We start from the raw sequence: 20,679 nt of genomic DNA, 5'->3' as shown, positions 1-20,679 counted from the left end.
CATCCCTTCTCTAGCAGATCTTCCTGACCCAGGAATCAAACCCAAGTCTCCTGCATTGCCGGCAGATTCTTTACCAGCTGAGCTACTAGGGAAGCCCCTAGATAATATAATCACTCTCCAAAGGAAACATTCAGCCTCAGTCTGCATACTTGCTTGGTATTCTGATGAATCATATTAATACTATCACTTGCTTGAGAACTCCCTGTACAGGTTTCAAAATTTTAACAAGCTCAGCATTAGTTTATTTTATCAAAAAAAAAAAAAGTGCAGCATTTGTAAAACCATGTTTATAATGGTCCTCTTTTTATTTTGTCCTCTGGACAGATGTTGAATACCAATGACAGAGATGATGACCTATCTGGATGCCCATTCATGTTATCAGATAAAATAACATGCAATTGTAGATGGAGTTTTCTGGGGACTCTGCACCTGTCCCCCCAGGAAGGAACTGAATATCACACAGAGGATTCATATACCATAGACAGACACTCAGGAAGCCAGTGAAATAAAGTGTTACCCATACTGAATACTAGGATGTTCAGTGCTCTGGTCAACAATATTAACAACCCTTCTAGGACTTATCACTTACCTTTAGAAGATACAGCTTTGTGAAATGTTAAAAGACCATGTCCAGTGATTTCTAGAAAGACTTTTCTCATACTCATTCTGATTTCCAAGTGCCCACACAAGCAAGGCCACTTCCTCATGCCTTAAAACCTTTAGGATCTCAGTTTTTGAGATGGAAATTGTTTCTGTTTCAACAGCTCCAGCAGATGACTCTCTTAACTTTCTTAGCCTCCTAACTCACACCTGTATCGTGCCTTTGATCTGGCTTCTGCAGTCCCCCTACATGGTCTTGTCCCCTTTCCTTACTCAAACCCACCTCTATATTGAACATTTTCTCTGTTTTCCTCCATCATACTCAATGCTGATCCCTACTTTTCTTAAGTTATTCTGAAATATCAATCTTGTTTTTGTCTAAAATTAAACCTGACAAAGAGGAAAGTCCTAGTTCTTTCATCAGACTTTTCTTCAGTAGATTCTTCTCTATCATTAAGGAAAAGCAGGCTTCCCTCATAGCTCAGTTGGTAAAGAATCTGCCTGCAATACAGGTGACCCTGGTTCAATTCCCTGGGTTGGGAAGATCCGCTGGAAAAGGGATGGGATACCCACTCCAGTCTTCTTGGGCTTCCCTTGTGGCTCAGCTGGTAAAGAATCCTCCTGCAATGTGGGAGACCTGGGTTTGATCCCTGGGTTGGGAAGATCCCCTGGAGAAGGGAAAGGCTACCCACTCCAGTATTCTGGCCTGGAGAATTCCACGGACTGTATAGTCCATGGGGTCGTAAAGAGTTGGACATGACTGAGCGACTTTCACTTTCAGGGAAAAGCACTTATGTGCCATATATGCATTGTTGATTAAAAAGTGGGCCCCAGGGCCATCTAGATAACCCTTAGAGTCACGTTGTTAGGAGGAGTGCTTGATGTTACCCAGTACTTTGTCTGCATGAGAAAACTGAATCTCAGAGAATCTGTGCGACTTGTGAGTTTGCACAAAAAATCTGCGGCTGGAAGCCAATGTTGTTTTCAGTATACCATATTGCCTGCTTTCTTAGTTCCTCTCTGCATATGGCACAGTGCTAGGTGCTATAGAAACACTCCCCAGGACTTTTCAATTCAGGAACGACGCTGTTGACACAGCAGCATGAAAGGGACATCACATACAACCCAACTGGCACTGAAGTGCACACACTGCAGTTATTTATATCCTGTAATGCTCTAACCACCTCTCCCTCCCCCTCTCCCTCCCTGCTTCTCTCCTGTGTTCAACCTGTCGCTGACTCTGGCTGTTGCTTCTCTGCAGTGATGCCAAGGGCTGTCTCTGCTGCCGTGGAGGCTGTTTTCCAACAGCTCACTCCCTGATGCAGGCCCGGATGCCTCTCCCTACAGGGCCTCCACCTCCCAACACTCTCTCTCAGACACGCCAGACTGCCCTGGCAGCCGCCACCCCTTCACCTGCCATGCTGACCGTGTCACACCCACCCCTGGGAAAATCTCCAGATGTACCCTGCGCAAAACACAGAGGCCTGAGCGAGGAGACGGATGGGGAGTAGGGCCCCTGAGAACACAGGGCAGGTGCCAAATTGAAAAGAAAAGAGAGATGATAGACTTTAGAGTGAAACTGAAAATAAAGAGAATGTGTTTTAATACCCCTTTGGCTGATTCATCTTCCTGTGGCACCAGAAAGAGGGGCGTTGCCCTCTATTCATGAATGCCTTATGTTTTGCCTACGAGGCCTCTCTTCCCACACCTGAAAGGGTAAACTGACAATAACAGTGTAAGTATCGGAGATAATGCTGGTGGTGGCATGGCTACAATCTCTACGTTGGAGCCGGATTCATCTTACAATTTCCGTCACAGTCTTTCTCAAAAAAGTGAGATAACTCAGGTCCATACATGTGATTCCTCAACATCCCTTCTTATCCTTTCTCTTGTTTTGTCTGTTTTCATCTCATTCAGGCATGGGTCCAAGGTGGAGTAGTGATTAAGTGGGACTGGTGACATTGTATACTTGGTGGCTGCTTATTTCCAAAGCATGGTTGGCAGGAAAGGGAGCCTTAGATTTCAGTCATTTCAGAAAGGGAACTTAACTCTAATTCTTACCCTACTATGAACTCTGCATAATATGAGCTTTGGCCCTAAAGTGCACCAGTGAGAAAAAGAATGTCAGTGATTGTCGACAGCAGAAGAGGAATAGATACAGAGGAAGAAGAGAAAGAAAGAAGGGAGGAGTACATACATTGGTGTACAGTGATTGGGGGTACTTTCCTGGTGGTCCAGTAGCTAAGACTCCCCAGTGCAGGGAGGCCTGGATTCAATCTCTGGTCAGGGAATTAGATCCCACATGCCACAACTAAGACCCAGCCCAGCCAAATAAGTAAATTTGTAAAGGTAAAAAAAAAAAAAAGAAAGTGATTGGGGAACTACTTCTGACCATGTATTTTGTCTACACTTATCCCATGCCTTGCAGCATTGTTTTGAAATAAGTAAATAGTTAGTAATGCTGAAAAACCAATTATTTTAGTGAGTGGATTATTTGGGAGACATCAAAGGCGACAAGAGTTCAAGATAAGCCCACATAACTTGTTTGACTCAGTTGGAGGATTTGTTCTTGTAAAGTGCCTATTCCAGATTAAAACTATTCACTTTAATAGAGAATAGTCCTGTTTTATCTAGAAAAGCCATCTCTTAACAAAGCTTTGGAAAGACACATTTTTAAAAGGAAGAAGGGAGGAGCATTCCTTCCCAGTTAGCCCTGTTGACCAACTCAACTCCATAACAATAGTAATTATAACAGCTAACATTTATGAGAATTCCCTGGTGGTCCAGTGGGTAAGATTCTGCACTGCCAGTGCCAGGCACGCAAGTTCAATCCCTGATTTCACATGCTGTGTCGTGTGGCCATAAATAAATAAACCCCAATTAAAGAAACAATTGCTCTGGCTCAGTTCCTCATTGAAAAAAAAAAGGAACTAATGGAGTTTATTGCATACCAGACATTGTACAAACATTTTACATACATTCTCATTTAGCCTTCGCAACGGTCTACCTAGACATTGTAGATTACATACATTCTCATTTAACCTTCACAACAGTCTTTTTTACATAAGAGGATCTAAGTCTTAGAAGATTTGGTGCCTTGCCCAAGGTGAATGATGAATAAGTGGCAGATTCCAGATTTGTCTGACTCCAAAACCTGTGCTTTTAGCCACATGTTGCCTCCTTCGTTGGTATGACAGATGTCACGGGCAGATCATACTCAAATCCTGCAGTATGTCCTAAATAATGAAAACTATGTAACTGGAAAATGGTAGCTAATTTATATAGCAGGCCCAACTGAAATAATTCAAACATAAAAATGACCTCCTGGCATTTGATTATCTTCTACCTTAGACATTGATAAACCTAACCATTCCCTTAGGACAACATTTCTGTCCAGCAAAGCATTTCTCTTGCCAAAGTATAATTTTGCTGGCTACATCTGTCTCCTCCAAGCCCTGGAATCAAACCTAAACTAGTAAATTCTGCTGACCTGGCAAGACGCTCGCCCTCCAGGGCATTGTCTCAGGCTAAAGTAATACATCACGTTGCTTCCCACTCTGTCGGCCCATTTCTCCAAAGAGCCCTAAAACAGTAATGTTTCTTTTTTGAATCTCTAGTTTTCTTGCCTGTAGGCCTTACGCTTTAGTTCCCTGGCCTTTGGGACACAGGCAGACTGAACAGCACTAGTTTCACACCTGCCCTTGAGTTGGGGCTTCCAAAAGAAAAGCAGATTTGGAGAAAGGAGCAGCCTCACCAAGCTCTGCTTCATTCCTTTCCTGCCCAGAGATACACAAACATTGACTTGATTGGGTAATGGGAAGACTTTGGTCTTTGGGGTTATGGGGATTTAGTAGCTGGGAATGAGTTGCTGAGTTGTGGGGGTGGTGGCAGGTCGAATAGGGCCACAGTTCCTAGAAAAGATGACCTCGTCCAATTGAGAAGTAGTGGGACCAGCAAACTGGCAATTAAAAATTAACACAGGCCAAAGTGAAATCAATGATGAAATTTGATAGGCTTTCAAGAAAAGTTTATGACATGCTGTTCATAGAAAAGAGGACATTTTCTCAGTGTTCACTTTTGTAAATGCCAAAGGCCAGACCTACTTGGAAAGACCTACAGAAAAGGCAGAAATGTGCAGAGTCCACAAGCAACATATGAGGCAGGCAATAGGTATATATTTTGAAAACTTTCTTCAAAAACAATCCTAATTTTAAAATATTTTGACAATAGTCTTGATAATGACAGGTGCTTACTTCCCCAATATGTGTTTGAGTCTGTGTGTGTATAGACTCTTGCTATTCTAAATGCGTTATGATGCGTATAATCTTAACAGCAGTGAAGGCATCTTTCCATACCTTTCCTAAGTACATGACCACATATATCTCAATGTTTGTTTCAACTCAAGTGTAATTTCTGCGGAATTTTTAAAGGCAAATATTGACTCATCAAAAGGCTTTAATAAATGCAAATCCTATGAACTCAGGAAATACTGACCATTCAATGTATTTCAGTTGGGATCTAGGTAATGGCCCTATCACAATTTTCCTTATGTTAGGAATTCATGAAAGGAGTTGTTTTCCCACATAAAGCCATAAAACAGGAAAGACTGAGAAGTGAATCTCACGTTTCCACACAGGCAAATAACAGTTAAAATGCTAACTTGGAGATAAATTTAAGATTACTCACATTTTACCAAACTTTCCTACTAGCATCCCATACAGAATTATGTCAACTGGATGAATTTTTATTAGATAAGGTGGTTCCATGGAGCATTGTTGCCTAAGAAACTAATCATTCTGTGTTATCCTAAATTGTGTAAATTTAGAATTTTCTAAGTTTTAAAAACATCTAGAGGTTTTGGATAGATAATTGGTGTAGGAAACCTAAGTGTCTGACTTCTACACGTATTAACTGTAGTGTTTGATTGTGTGATCAAAGTTAAATGCAAATTTGTTTTGTATTAGTTAATAACCCATGTGTGTTTTCTACCAGACACATAAAGGTGAATTTTCTAGAAATAGCTCTGAAAATACAACTCGAACCATCTTACTTCTTTCTTTAAAAAAATTTTTGTAGTATAGTTACTATACAATGTTGTGTTAGTTTCTGCTATACAGCAAAGTGAATCAGCTATATCTTATACATAAATCCACTCTTTTTTGGATTTTCTTCCCATTTAGGTCATCACAGAGCACTGAGTAGAGTTCTCTGTGCTATATAGTAGGTTCTCATTAGTTATCTGTTTTAGACATAGTATCGCTCATGTATATATCTTAATTCCAATTTCCTAATTCATCCCACCCCTGCTTTCTCCCTTGGTATACATAGGTTTGTCCTCTATGTCTGTGTCTCTATTTCTGCCTTGTAACTAAGATAATCTATGTCAATTTTTTTCAGATTCTACATATATGCATTAATATACAATATTTGATATTCTGATTTGCTTCACTCTGTATGTGAACTGTCTTACTTTTTTTCTGTTTTCAAAATACAATCAACTTTTCAGCTTTCTTCTTTTAGCAGTTTCTAGAGAACAGTTTTAGTCCTTGGAACTCAAAGAGTAACAACTGTATGTCTTCAGAATTGAAGATTTCCCTATTTGAAAAATGTTTGCTTTTTTCATTATTTAAATACTGATTTTTCAAATCAATGTCTCTTCTTTCTAATGATATAGTTAAAATAATTAAAGGAAAGCTTTCTCAATAACCAAGAGGGGAAGTTTTAAAGGAAATTAAAGTTGAGTACGATGTCCCAACTACATTCTCAGAAAGCTATAAGAAACACCAGTTTATGTAGCATCAATAAAAGCAGTACTGTTTTGTTTTGTTTTTACCCAATGATGAATGACCAGAGTTCTTTGTTCTAGAAGTGATGACCCCAGTTTAATCTCAGTATTAGCCCTTCTTCTTCAGAGATGGAAGGAAGCATCTTGCATCCATGACAAAATGTGACACTCAGCTAATTGGGATGGTTTTGATGATGCTGCAATTCTGCCCCAAACCCTTATAACTAGCAAGTTTGCCCTGAAGATTATTGAATTACTCCACTGACCATGCATTATTTAAAAGGAAGTGCTGTAATTATAGGAGCCAGCTGTTTAATCATTGGAATTCTGTCTGTTGGCCAACTTTCAAGATAGAGTAGAATGCTATGATGGTACTTTGTGTCAGCTAATGGAGGATTCAGGCCTAGTTAGGTGGTAGCCAACTTGTCTGCTAAGCAGTCTTTGGTCTGCGTGCTCTGAAGCAAATCTACTGAAAAATAAATACATAAATATATAGATTTCCAAAGTCAATACTTCATCATCAAGGAAAATTCTGTGAAATTCTATACATACTTGTTCACTCTAACAGTTGAGGAAGTATATGGACCTTTCATAATGTTGGCATAACAGAACTCTGGGAGTATACTTAGTTGTAGAAAATATTTATTATCCCAGTCACCTGTCTTTTGTTATAGTATTGAGTACAGAAAAATAGTTTGAGCATCTTCAGGAACTCAAGTGACAAACAGAAAACAAATTTTAACCTTCTAACTTAGAAAATATTTGGACTCTTTCTTGAAGACAATGTAAGTGGCTTCCAATCATACTGAACATTTAGTTGGCCTTGATGAGTTTTCTCCATTTCTTTACATATTGCTGAATGTTTGGAATAGAAAGGACCATAGCAGTCAGACGCTGTTCAATACAGGAATATGCTCCTAGGATCTCTACCAGATGTTCATACAGCCTTTACATAACTGATTCCAGCAATGGGACATTCATTACCTTTAAAAGAAGTCAGTCCCATTTTTTAACAATTTTGAGTTCAAATTGTTAAACATTTTTTCCTTATATCAATTCAACATTTGTTTCCTGTTCACCTAACAATTCTGCCCTGCTGCTGCTGCTGCTAAGTCACTTCAGTCGGGTCCGACTCTGTGCGACCCCATAGACGGCAGCCCACCAGGCTCCCCTGTCCCTGGGATTCTCCAGGCAAGAACACTGGAGTGGGTTGCCATTTCCTTCTCCAATGCATGAAAGTGAAAAGTGAAAATGAAGTCACTGAGTTGTGTCCAACTCTCAGCGACCCCATGGACTGCAGCCTACCAGGCTCCTCCGTCCATGGGAGTTTCCAGGCAAGAGTACTGGAGTGGGGTGCCATTGCCTTCTCCACAGTTCTGCCCACTGGAGCACAATTATTGATAACAAGTGCTTAATGAAGAGTTTTTAAATGTAAGGATCCCTTTAAAACTGTTCATTCCATCTCATTTAAAAATAGCCCATAATGACAATAGGTGCAATTTTGAGATCATTAGAAATCTCTATTTTTCTCAAAATTGATACTGTTGCAAATTATTTTACTGTTTTCCTGGTAAACCGCATTGCATCAGGCTCCCAGTTCTAGCCCATAGCAACAAATATCTTTATTTTGGTTCTGGAAAAATAAGAAATATGAGGCATTTGAAGATAAAGAGAAAAACTTTGACCCTCTAACACTGGCCTCTCAATTGGTGAGAAATTTTTCTGTTGTTATTAAATATCTTGATGTAGAACCAGAAATCAAGTCTATAAGATACTTCAAAGGATCAATTAAACTTTAAAAGGCAAGGTAAACACTTGTCATATTCATATATTTTCAATGAAGTACAATTAGTCCACGGTAGACATTATGAGTAGACAAAGCATCTTTCTAGCATTGCGGTGGCTAGAGATAACTGGTAGTTATATTTATGTCAAAATCCAAGTCTATAATATTTCAACAATATTAAAAAACAGATATAGACATAAAGTAAACTTTCTTTTTAGAGCATTACAGAAGAGTCCTACATTTCTCTGTTCCTAAATTCACTGATCTATGGACTAAAAAGCACAGCTATTTCATAGACTGAGCTATGTCAAACTCTGAGCTCATCTAAGAGGTGACAAACCAGATGCCTGGTGTGTGCTATTATTTTTTGCTGTGCTGATGATTACCTTCTGTCTCACAAAAGGAAACAGACCTGTGGTGAGTTTCATGCCTGTCAACAGTCACAAAGAAGGGAATATGCAATATACACAACATTTAATGTTATTCTCGGATGAAGGTTAGAGTCTTCCTCCAGTGGCACGCAAGGAGCTCCAGAACCTATGGAGTGTCAGGAGGAAAACAGAAGGGATGCTTAAAACAGAGGTGCTAAGTAGGTCCTCGGATCACAGAGGTTATCCTTCCCCATCTTCAATCCATAAGGATGAATTTTGAAATTAGTCATTTCTAAGTTAGCCAAGTTTGAAGGTTTCTGAAACCACTCCTGCCACTTTACCTCTAAACCTCAAATTACCATTCCAAAGTCAACAAGTGAATCTCAGTTATATCCCATTAAGAAATGCATTGTTTCAGCAAAAAGCAATTGTTACCTGTGGTGGATGATGAGGACAGTTACCTCAAAGTAGGCTGAGTCACCTTGCCCTCTCTCCCACCCCAAGAGAAAACCAAAATGTATCAGCTACTCTCCACTGGCTGACTCCTTCAGCCTCTTGAAATGGCCACTGAGCTAAAAGTATGTAGAAGTCCTTTGTGGGTCACAAAGAACCATGTAAGCCCATTTGTGTCTTTAATTTATAGTTCCAGGAAAATATTATATAAACAAACAAACAAACGAAAAACAACAACAGCAAAAAAGCATTGTTTACATTGCTCAAGGGACCATATGAGCCCTGGTTTGCCCCGGCTGGCGAGCAGAGGCAGAGAGTCTTCTGCACTGGGCAGTCCTCCGATGGCAAGTGAAAGCACCATTGAGGTTCCAGCTGGGCACAGCTGCCCCATTGCTTCCAAATCCCTCAACCATGAGGAGTCCACAGGGTTTGCCCTGAGCAAAAGCAGCACACCCCACCCAGAGAGACCATAATTGGGCCCTCGCTGAGTTCTATCCCCAGCTGCCCTAAGAATGACGATAAACCTGCCTTAAAGGGAGGAGGCATCCCCACGTTCCAGTGCCAAGCATCAGGAACACATTTGGATCCTCAGAAGATTCAATGAATGGCTGGCCCCTTGGGCTGCAAGGCGGCCAAACTAGTTTGGTAGCAGGCCATGACCATGGGTCTGATCTCCTTCCACCAGGGAGTTCAAAATATAGATAGGGATTTTGACTCTCTAAACTCCATCCTGAAGTACAGCATCATTATTACATGAATGTAAGAATTTCTGTTTAAAATATAATGCTGTCTTCTGTGTCAGAAATTGAGATTGAACATACATCACATTGACTAATTGGATCCTTCTGGGTCAATGGTTCACAAATTTTTTTCCATGAAGCCTGGACATCAGTGAAGAAGACTGAGGCCCTCCACCTCCCAGGGGAGGAACAGGAGGCAGAGAAAGCCAAGCTCCATGGCTTTCTTGCATAAGCCATGGCAGTTTCACTTTTGTCTATTTTGTATACTGATGTATAAGTAAGATTTGGTGTAACAAAAGTCCTACTATGACAAAAAGTTTACAAAGAATTCAAGTACCTTTTTAATTTAGTTTCATATAACTTGTTTTGCCCTCTTTTTAATTCTAGAGCCAGGAAAAGTGTGTCCAAGTCAAAACAAAACAAAATAGAATCCAACTAAAACCTACTTGCCAAATAAAGAGGCCTAATTGATTTGCAAATATCAAAAGAAATTTGATTCATGGTGTTCCCTCTGGGCAATCAGAATCAAATGAAAGGTGGACATTTAGTTCATTCTTAGTCTAGTGATTATTCTATAAGAAAACAGAGCTAATGGTTCTGATCCCTCTAAGGTGATAGAAGAAGTCCTATCACACTGGTATTGTTATCAGTTCAAGTTCCAAAGCTTCTAGATGTGGTCAGTAGCAATGCTGTCTCTTCATAGACCCTATATGATCCTAGAAAGTGACGTTCAAAGCAAGCTAACATATATTTAGGATCCAGTAGATGTCAAGTGATGCACTTAGTACTTTTAATACAGTATGCCATGTAATCCTTAAGCGATCATTAGAAAGAACATATTAACTCTCCTTTACAAATGGCTAAACTGAGGCCTAGGAAACTTAAATGACTTGTCATTTGTTTATGTCATTCCCAACTCTGAGTCTAGGTTTCCACATCAGTTAAGGGATGAGACCTTCCCAGATTTAAAACCTCTTTGATTTTCAGTCTGATGTTATAATGGAAGCAGATAAGACAAAGAACAAACACTGGAGCCATCCTATGCACAAAAACCATGCAGATTTGCTAAAAAGATTAAGAAAATGGAAAACATGATCTTTTAATTAATTTTCCTAGCAGTCTCTCAATTAAGCCAATATATAAGGAGAGGTGAGGATTGGGCATAGACAAGATCCTCGACTACAGGTGGCTAAGAATTTGAGGACAATTAATACAAATGAATGATGAATGAGCTATTGCCAGTGAGAGTAGCACTGACTGCTGGAGATATACTGGAATCTGGAAAAATCTGGGAGGGTCAAGAGTTGTTGGAGGAGCTTCAAAAGAAGACTAACTTATGAAGGTGTGGGTTGACATGGTATGGGGAGAGGAGTTTTCAGGGGCTGGGTGTAGCAGTGAACACAGCGTATTATCCCACTCTAAAACTAGGCCTCTCTCTGATTTGAACAGACAAGCCCACGGGGTACGGCTCGAGCAGTCGGAGAGCGCCCCAGACAGGAATCGTGGATGAGTGCTGCTTCCGGAGCTGTGATCTGAGGAGGCTGGAGATGTACTGTGCGCCTCTCAAGCCCACCAAGTCAGCCCGCTCAGTCCGTGCCCAGCGCCACACCGACATGCCCAAGGCTCAGAAGGTAAGCCCACCAGGGGCGGCGGTGAGGGTCGCCCATCTTCGCGAGATCTGAGTTATGCGGCTGAAGCAACTTAGTAGCAGCAGCATCCGAATAGTAATTAATACCCTCATAGACTTCTGGCTCATAGTGTCAAAAGAGCTCCATTCTCCCCTGAGAGGTTCATCTTTTCTCTCACTCCACCTTATAAATTCTCCCTTCTACTGCTGTGGCCCATCTGATCACCAGAAGATGGTGGGGAAGAGTGACTAAACCTGGGCTTTGGCATCAGACAAAACTGGCATCCTAGCTTCACCAATCACCAGCTGAGAGCCCGTGGCCAAATAATGCAGCCTCCCAAGCCTTTGCTGATGAAACTATCAGTAAAGATGGGATAGCAGTACCGTTTACCTCATCAGGTCATTAATGTGCCTGCAATGCTTTCCACACTGGACAAAGTGACTATCAGACAAGTGTTAAGCTCTGTCATAACTGTATGAACAAAGCATGTGACCTTTCAAGTCCTGATATTCTGTAAACATGCAAAGAAAAATAACACTCTGAAATTGGAACTAATAGAAATTCACATTTAGTGGCAAACACAAAGAATAAAATAGAAATTTCAGTTTGGCTCTAAGAACAGCAAGAAAATTCTAACGATCAAAATCTGCAGGTGTCAGTACTAAGAGCGAGACTTTAAACAAGCCTTAGAGGTACTGTCTATGCCATCAAAAATATGTAAATCATCTGATCTGATGCACATTGGTCACTTGATAAACCTTTGTTGAGTGAGTGAATAAATGGGTGAACAAATGTATGTAAGTGATTACATTTTCGTCACTAAGTAGAAAGAATGAGAACTAAAGAGAAGGTGAAGAAAATGAGGAAGAATGAATAAGGAAAGTTAAATGCTCTCAGATTTCCCTGTGGACTCTCTTGAAAAACAACCAACTAGTGGTTTTAATCTTTGGAGTTAAAACTAGCATCGTGCAGAGGGCACATGATAAGAGATCAAGAAGCTCATAATGACACCTTGGCTGCTTCCTGGTCCTCATTTGCAGCTGAGGCTGGAACAGGGGCCTTAGCAGAGATGTGACCCCAGGGAGCCACCCTGAGTGATGGGAAGGGACTGGGCACAATCTGATTCAGAGAGATCACAGGAGCCAGTTGATGTGTCAGGGACCAAGCCCCACATACCTTTTAGGGGAATGTGACTGGGAAGTGTGCTCAAGGTAAGCAGAGGCAGGTTAAATCTTTCTCTTTCCAGGTGACCCAATGTCTTTCAATTTCTACTTTGGGAGGGGGTGGGTAGTGTCAGAGATGAGTCCCTAAGTTCCGGAAAGGCAGGTTTGATAGTGACTGAGGTCCAGACACCTCTCCAGCACCAGTGCTGTCTTCTGCATCTATGGAGCCAAGGCATTCAAAGGCTCTGGTCTTCCGGGACACCAAGGGGACCACCTGTTCTCAATGCAATTATTTTTGTGATGTTTACAGTATCAGCTCCCATCTACCAACAAGAAAATGAAGTCTCAGAGGAGAAGGAAAGGTGGGCCAAAGAAACACCCAGGAGGGGAACAGAAGGAGGGGACGGAAGCAAGTCAGCAGATGAAAGGGAAGATGAAAGAGCAGAGGAGAGAGACTGGAGCTAGAAACTGAACACAGGCAAGAAAGGAACACGGAGGAAAGAAAGACTAAGACAGGTGAGGAGGATGAGAGAGAAGCAGACAGCAAGAGAGAAAAGTGGGAGATGCTATAAAGGAAATGAAGAAAAGTAGGCCAGCTGGAGCTAGAGAACGCATGGGACAGAAGGAGGAGAAGAAACCTGTTGTAGGAAGAGGCTGATAAACATGGAGAAATGGAAAAGTAACGTATAATGCCTGAGAAAATCCAAAGACAGTGGCAAGAATGAAAACATGAGCAAAAATCACAAAAGAGGGAAATAAAGCAATATTCCCTTCCCCACAGAAAAATAAGAATTAAAATAAAAATCAAGGTTTTTATATGCATTTTAATTTTTTGTGTGAATTTTACAAGAATTTTCATGTCAACAAATGTCCAGAGTTAAATATTAGCCCCAAATTTTCAGCAAGACTGAATTGTGTCATAAACATTCCCAGATTTCCTTCCCTACAGGGTGACTGGAGGCTGCATTTCTTAGTCAAGCTCAGGCCAAAGGGCACCCAGTATTTGCTTAAAGGCCCGTGAGGCCTGAGAGCTTACCTATGAAAGGAGGTCACTGAACTTTTTGTGTGTGCACTTTGGAATCAGATATAAAAGATGTATTAATGTGCTAGGGCTGCCAGAATAAAGTACCACACCACAGACTAGGTGGCTTACACAACAGAAATTCGTTTTCACACATTCCCGGAGGCGGGAAGTCCAAAGTCGGAGTATTGGCAGGATCAGTTCCTTCTGGGAGCTGTGAGCAAAGGATCTGTTTCAGGTCTCTTTCCTCCACTTGGATTTGGCCTTCTTTTCCCTGTGTTTTCACATCATCTTCCCTCTGTACAAATCTCTGTGCCCAGATTGCCTCTTCTTATAAGGACACTAGTTATACTGGATTAAAATATGATCGTCATGATCTTATTTTCACTTAAGTTATCCGTGTAAAGACCCCATCTCCAAATACAGTAACATTCTGAGGTACTAGGGGTTAGGACTTCAACTTGTGGATTTGGGGTGGGGTGGGGGACACAAGTCAGCCCCAAACCAAAGACTCCTGATGTCTGACTACTGCCCTATGATTCCATCACCTATAAACTTCTCTCTCTCACACATGCCGCCCCCTCCCCCCTCCCCCTAGATATTTAGACCTGAAATCCTATGAGTTTATGTTCCATGAAATACCAAGGCCATGTTATGTCAGGGCTGCAAAAGGACTCAAATCATTTGCTTCAGTCCCTTCATTTTAAAGATAAGGATACTGAGATCTAGAAATGGCTGAAGGATGGCTGAAAATGGCTTGGTTTCTAAGCCACACCCTCTTTCTGGCCAGCAGAGAACAGCACAAAATCAACATGGACTAAGAAAGAATTCCAAAAGGAAAAGATGGGAGTGAATGAGAACAAAAGCACTCAATTTTCTTGAGGGTAAAGAAACACCAGGTAGAATCACAGAATTTGAGTCTTAAAGATTTTCTTCCTTCAGTTTCCTTGATTTAAGCAGTAGGATTAGTATCTTCATAGATAATAAAGCAAAAAGTCTCAAGATCATTCAAATTGTGAATTATAAGAGCTAAGGGAGGATGCAAGAGAGAAGTGCTCAGCTAAGCAAATGACGACACAGGGTAAGAAGATGATAAGACAAACAGTGAAGCATTTCATCCAAATAGCCCACTTTGAAGATGTCAAGGTGTAAAGGAACATCCTTTCTACTTGTCCTTCATGCCCCAGCCATGCTTTCTACTTCAGGGTCATCCTTTGTCCATGGTTCACTGAAAACCCAGGATATATGATATATAGATATGCCCAAGTCTCAAGCCAGGAGGAAAAAGTATGATCACGAGCTTGTCACAGTATCGTATGGGAGCCAAAACATTGCTGTTGTGGTTGCAAAGTGGGTCCTGGCTTATCAGAAAAGATAAAAGCCAGGCTGGAGCCTGAGCCCATCTGGCCAGCCACCTTCTTCAGGAGACTCCCAGTTCTCCTGTTAATACATCTATGGTTTGGAACCAGCCTCAGGCATAAGCCTCAAGCATAAGCCAACACCTACTGTTTCTACTACCTGAGAGTAACCTGCAAACTGAGATGGCTTTTCAAGGGACCACAGTTTGGCAGAAAAGTAAGTCAGTGTCCTGTGGGATTTCTTAGAGGATTACCCTTTCCCTTTTTCATTGATGACTGGATCAATGCAATTATAACACAGGGATAAATGACAATTATACCCAATAATGAACTTCATTCAAGAAAAAAGGCAAAGACCTTAAAAGGAAAAGAAAGCAATAAAACTTTCCAGGTAAAGAATGCTTCACCATCAAACTATTAGTTAAAACCCTGCTTCCCTGGTGGCTCAGACAGTAAAACATCTGCCTGCATTGCGGGAGACTGGGTTCAATCCCTGGGTCAGGAAGATCCCCTGGACAAGGAAATGGCAACCCACTCCAGTACTCTTGCCTGGAAAATTCCATGGATGGAGGAGTCTGGTGGGCTACAGTCCATGGGGCTGCAAAGAGTTGGACAAAACTGAGCGACTTCACTTTCTTTCTTTCTTTTTGCAATGGGTTATATTAACTCTAAAGCAGTCATCTTGAATGCCTACATGTGATTTCTAAATAACATAAATTAAGTGAACAGAAAGAATCTATTGATGTCTTTCATCCCTTTTACTATTAGAAGAAGCACTAGTGATACATGACATATAATGATGAATGAAAGGATGGATGGTCAAATGAGTGAGACAGGGAGGGGAAGAGTGGTAGGGAAATAGACCATAAAAGTTAAGTAGCACTGTGTATGTGTTAGATGATCAGTCATGTCTGATTCTTAGCAAACCCGTGGACTGTCGCCCACCAGGCTCCTCTGTCTGTGGAATTCTCCAGGCAAGAATACTGAAGTGGTTGGCCATTCCTTTCTCCAAGGGATCTTCCCCACCCAGGGAAGAAACCTAGGGTTCTTGCATTGCAGGTGGATTCTTTACTGTCTGAGCCACCAGGGAAGCACTGCTGAGATGAAATAATTCCTCTTGTCCTTGCCTAAGACGGTGATGCAAGTGCAGAGTAAACGAGGGAAGGCAGAGGAGCTGTGCTTGCACAAATTTTGCGTGTTTGGAATTTCCTATACTCAAGCCAAGACTGAATTCATTCAAGGACTTATTGCTAAAGGTGGAAACCACCTGAGTGAGTACTTTATAGTGAACGTTACGTTCCCTATTTATCCCCTCAATGCTTTCTTGAAGTAGGCAGAGTATTCATTATAATTTAAAAGCCCTCTGTTTCAACTCTTTCTTTTAGGGCAAATTGATGATTGTGTGTAAAACTAACAGGAATATGTAAGGATTCATGATCCTTAAATTGTTGAAAAATATTTTTACTGAGTACCCACGATATGTAAACCTCTGTACAAAGCATGAAGGAGAATGATAAAGATAAGAGAGGCAATAAAACATAGTGGTTAAGAGTACAGAATCTAGACTCAGACTGCCTGGTTTCAGACCCTGGCTATCTCACTTAATAGCTGTATGTCCTTGGAAAATAATGTAATTTACCTGTACCTCAGATTCCTCATCTGCCAAATGGGAGTAATAATTGAATCTACCTCATAAGAGTTGTGAGGATTTATTGAGATTGTGTGTGTATGTACAAATATAAATTATAGTGTTTAAAATGGTACCTGGCACATAGTAAGCACTATTAAAGTTTTAGTTGATATTATTTTTCTTAGTTTTTAAAATTAGAGCCATCTGAAAAAGAAACAGGTCTCATCAAGTGGAAGTGAGTCCCCTGTCACCAAAAACTTCAAGCTTAAGCTTACCAACACTTTCCAGTGATGTGGTAGTGTCTTTCAAGCACATGATAGGAGAAAGAGAATTCAGTGACCTAAGACCCCTTCCAACCCAGAGAACCCCAGTTCTATGAATTATCCAACTTCAGTGGAAGCTCCACTGTCCTGTACGAGGAACTGTTAACTTTTATTTTGAGGTTGTAGAAAAGAACTTTCAGAAAACCACCATTTTTCTCAACCAGTTAAAATCAAATGTAATATGTGTTTTCATTTCACAGTGCCTGAGGAAAATTTAATTGTAGCATGAACTCCAGCCCTTACTAGTTTAAAGTAAAATTGCCAAAATAAATAAAAATGTGGGATATTTCCGGGCTCACACAGCTTCCGGGACATTTCAGTTTCTAGGGCTGCCGATTCAGTGCCTCTCACAAGCATTTGATCTTCTTTCAAACATCTCTTGAAAACAAACAAAACCTCATACAGCTTCTCATGTGCGTGCTGTTAGGATGTAAGGGTGGAAAAGGAGGCAGAGAAAGCAGCTCCGGGAGAGCCCCTCCTCCCTCTCCCCTCCGACTCCTGACCCTCTCCCTCCCACCACTCACGGACAGGAAACAATGTTTTCCTAACTAACAAGGCTTGCCATTTCTCAAGTCCAGTTACACACCATGGAGGAAGATGAAGTCTGTTCTCTTTGCTTGCCTGTATGAAGGGAATAGGGCTTTGAGCAACGTTTATTAGACAACAGAGAGCTGACTTTTAATCCAGGACAAAACTGATAGTCTAGAGGTAAAGTGGAAGCCTTTGCTGACAATGAAAAGATAAATCATTTACAGTGATCTGTGGTGACCTAAATGGGACGGAAATCTAAAAGAGAGGGGATATGTGCATACATATAGCTGATTCACTTGGCTGTACAGTAAAAACTAACACATTATAAAGCAACTATACTCCAATAGAAAATAATTATAAAAAATAAAAATAAAGATAAATTGTTTTAAAAGAAGCAGAGTGCCTTTACGAGTTTTTAAATATCTACTATAGAATTCTCCAGTGATTAAAAGCCCAGCTCCTGAATCCTTTGAAAATCAGTGACAATATGTATTGGCCTAGGCAAGATAAGTCCATTTTTTTTTTTTGATAAGTCCATTTTTAAAGAAGGACCAGGCAAGGTTAGGAAAAGTTTTTCAGTGGCCATTAAATTTCCAGATCTGCAAGGTCAAAATCAGTTTTTTCATCCAAGAGCTCTAACTGAAATCTGAGTACCACTCCCTGATACTCATCTATTTAGGACTCCTTCTTTAATGGGACTGCTTTAACCCCCTTAAGGGGGGCTTCCCTGGTGGCTCAGATGGTAAAGAATCTGCCTGCAATACGGGAGACCTGGGTTCAATATCTGGGTCAGGAAGATCCCCTGGAGGAGGGCATGACAACCCACTCCAGTATTCTTGCCTGGAGAATTCCATGGACAGAGGAGCTGGTGGGCTACAGTCCATGAGGTCACAAAGAGTTAGACACAACTGAGCGACTAATACTTTAATACCCTTAGGGCTACCTTGTTTTTATCCTGCAACCAAAAGAGATGGTTTAGAAATATAGACTTACATTTAAACTCAAGTAGAGAGAAATGGAAATTGAGAACAGCAAGGAAGTTATGAGAGATGTGGGACAATGGGCCTCTGAGCTCATGTCTGGTACTAATAGAGATCAGCAAAGAAACTTCTCACCACACTAGGAACTCAATCATAGCTCAGTGGGCTACTGCTCCATCAGTAATAAGAGCTAGAAAACATTTCCAAACATTCCCATCTATTTTATTCACTGATTAGATTATAGTTTTAAGATCTATTTGGACAGAAAACTAAGTCTTGAAAAAGTGGAGGTTTGATAGAAATAAGAATGCTAAAGGTCCATCCAACTTTAATTCCAAATATCCTTGGTGGTAACTTACAATCTGTAGTTAACTACAGCAAATAGTTTTGGGAGAAAGAAGATTATTTTCTCTTTACTTGTGTGTGTGTGTGTGTATGTGTGTGTGCGCGTACACAGTGGGATTCACATGCCAGAATTTCTTACAAAATACTCTGTAAAATATATAAACATTCACATGGAGCTTTCTGTCTGGCCAGCTCCAAGAGGTCATGTAATCAAAGACCAGCCAGCTCTGCCATCCATGAAAATATGATGTGGTATTTTCACAGCTGTAGATGACAATTATGGCAAGACAAAAATTCTAAATGATTAGGAGTAAGACCATGGCAGGTTGAGGGTTAGATAAGGAATCCTATTGTAGACTTGAGAATATGTAATATTTATGTCACAGTCTGAGTGTGGCAAACTTGAATCATTCATGAGGCATTGGAGGACTAGAGAAAAATGAAAAATATAAAAGGGATCAAAATACATAGGATTATTTTGTCAGTATTGATGGACCAAGGCCACTGTTGGGTGCTCTGGTTTGTCTCTGTCAATAATGATACTTGTTTCCTTCTTCCAAGAACACTAGGATGGAAGTAAAACTACTTTGGGCACAATTCTGATCTTTTTTAAACTGTATAAACACATGAATTGTTCTTGCACCATTTTCTGTCTTGGAAAAGCACTGGCTGGCACCATACATGTTTACTTTTATATGCTGAAGACTCACGTCAACCTCCAACAGATGCAAATCACTTTAACTCGTCGTAGTGTTATTTTGTTCATCCTAAAAGTTCAGAAAAGCCTTCCAAACTTGCAAAATTTCTCTCAATTCAGAGGAGGAAAATTCAGAACACAGTATTTGAATGTTCTGCCCAGATTTGTCACACACACAAAGCATGAGTGAAAGAGGGTAACACCCTTTCCGACTAATCTCTGAACTCATCACTATTGCATTGAAATGATACCAAAAGGTAACAACCTTGAGCCTCACATCTCTCCAGAATATTAGAATATAAATTACTGCATACATGAGTTTAAGGACTCCAACGTATGTTTTATGTCAGATGAAACAATGCTATTTTGGAGGCTAAAGAGAAAAAAATAATCAAATCCAGTTTTTAGGTAAAAATATGCTGAATCTTTAGCACATATCAGTGAAATTGCTAGAATCTGGTGTTTCACTTTTTTAAATACCACAACGGTTGAACCTTTCAGCAATTCCAAAATCAACTCCCTCTGGGAAAGATAGTGTGCTTAAAGTGTAGTTGTTGTTGTTGTTGTTGTTTTAATTTAAAAATGTAACAGAAACAGCTAACAAAACAGGCTGCCCATAAAATCAACAGCCTAAGCAGCCCTGGAGTATTTTACAACATCCTTCAGGACTATTAAAGGCAACATAAATAACTCTTGCCAGCAAGGGCAAATACCCTTCAGCTTTTTTTTCCCTTTCCTTTTTCTTTTTTCAGGCTTTTAAACCATTTTGGTAGTGATTTGTTACATCACGGACAAAAATACTTCAAACAGAGTCAGGTGGTATCCTTTGAAAAGTAAGGAATTGCCAAGACAGGATATTCTGTGAATAGTTATAGGATAAACACATTCCCTAAACTGGGGGGTTCCTAGGGATGGACCTGTCACTAGAAACAAGAGGTACGCATCTGCTAGTGCATCAGTCAAGGGCACCCTGGGCACCCGGTAAGTAGCTATTACCCCCCAGTCAGAGAAAGGGCAGTACTCAAGCATGGGGTGTGCTCTCCCAACAGGAACTATTTCTAAAAAGGCAATAATAATAGCTGTTATTAATTAGGCACATGCCCTGAAGTAAAGGCTGTCACAAATCACCTCCTTAATCTTCACCATTAGCCTGAAGGGTAAATGTTATAATTATGACCCCCCCCCCACTGTACGATTAGAAAACCTGGACTAAGGGGGCTAAATGTCTTGCCAAGGTCTTGCCCCAACAAGTGGTCAGACCAGAATCC

General features: G+C 40.7%; 1 protein-coding gene across 9 annotated transcripts in view; it reads left to right on the top strand.

The window, feature by feature from the left end:
* Window positions 1-20,679, top strand: part of IGF1 (insulin like growth factor 1) — an 80,190-nt gene that overhangs the window by 46,994 nt on the left and 12,517 nt on the right. For 4 of the 9 annotated variants that reach the window (XM_005680537.3, XM_005680539.3, XM_005680538.3 and 1 more), the window contains exon 3: window positions 11,185-11,366. In XM_005680537.3, the coding sequence (XP_005680594.1) occupies window positions 11,185-11,366 (182 nt within the window). Of the gene's footprint in view, window positions 1-11,184; window positions 11,367-12,836; window positions 14,246-20,679 lie in introns of those variants that run through there. The other 5 variants (XM_005680535.3, XM_005680532.3, XM_005680534.3 and 2 more) reach the window with 2 other exon arrangements.

Source organism: Capra hircus, chromosome 5 (genome assembly GCF_001704415.2).
Source record: "Capra hircus breed San Clemente chromosome 5, ASM170441v1, whole genome shotgun sequence".
Taxonomy (NCBI): Eukaryota; Metazoa; Chordata; class Mammalia; order Artiodactyla; family Bovidae; genus Capra; species Capra hircus.
This window is presented reverse-complemented; position numbering and strand designations above follow the sequence as displayed.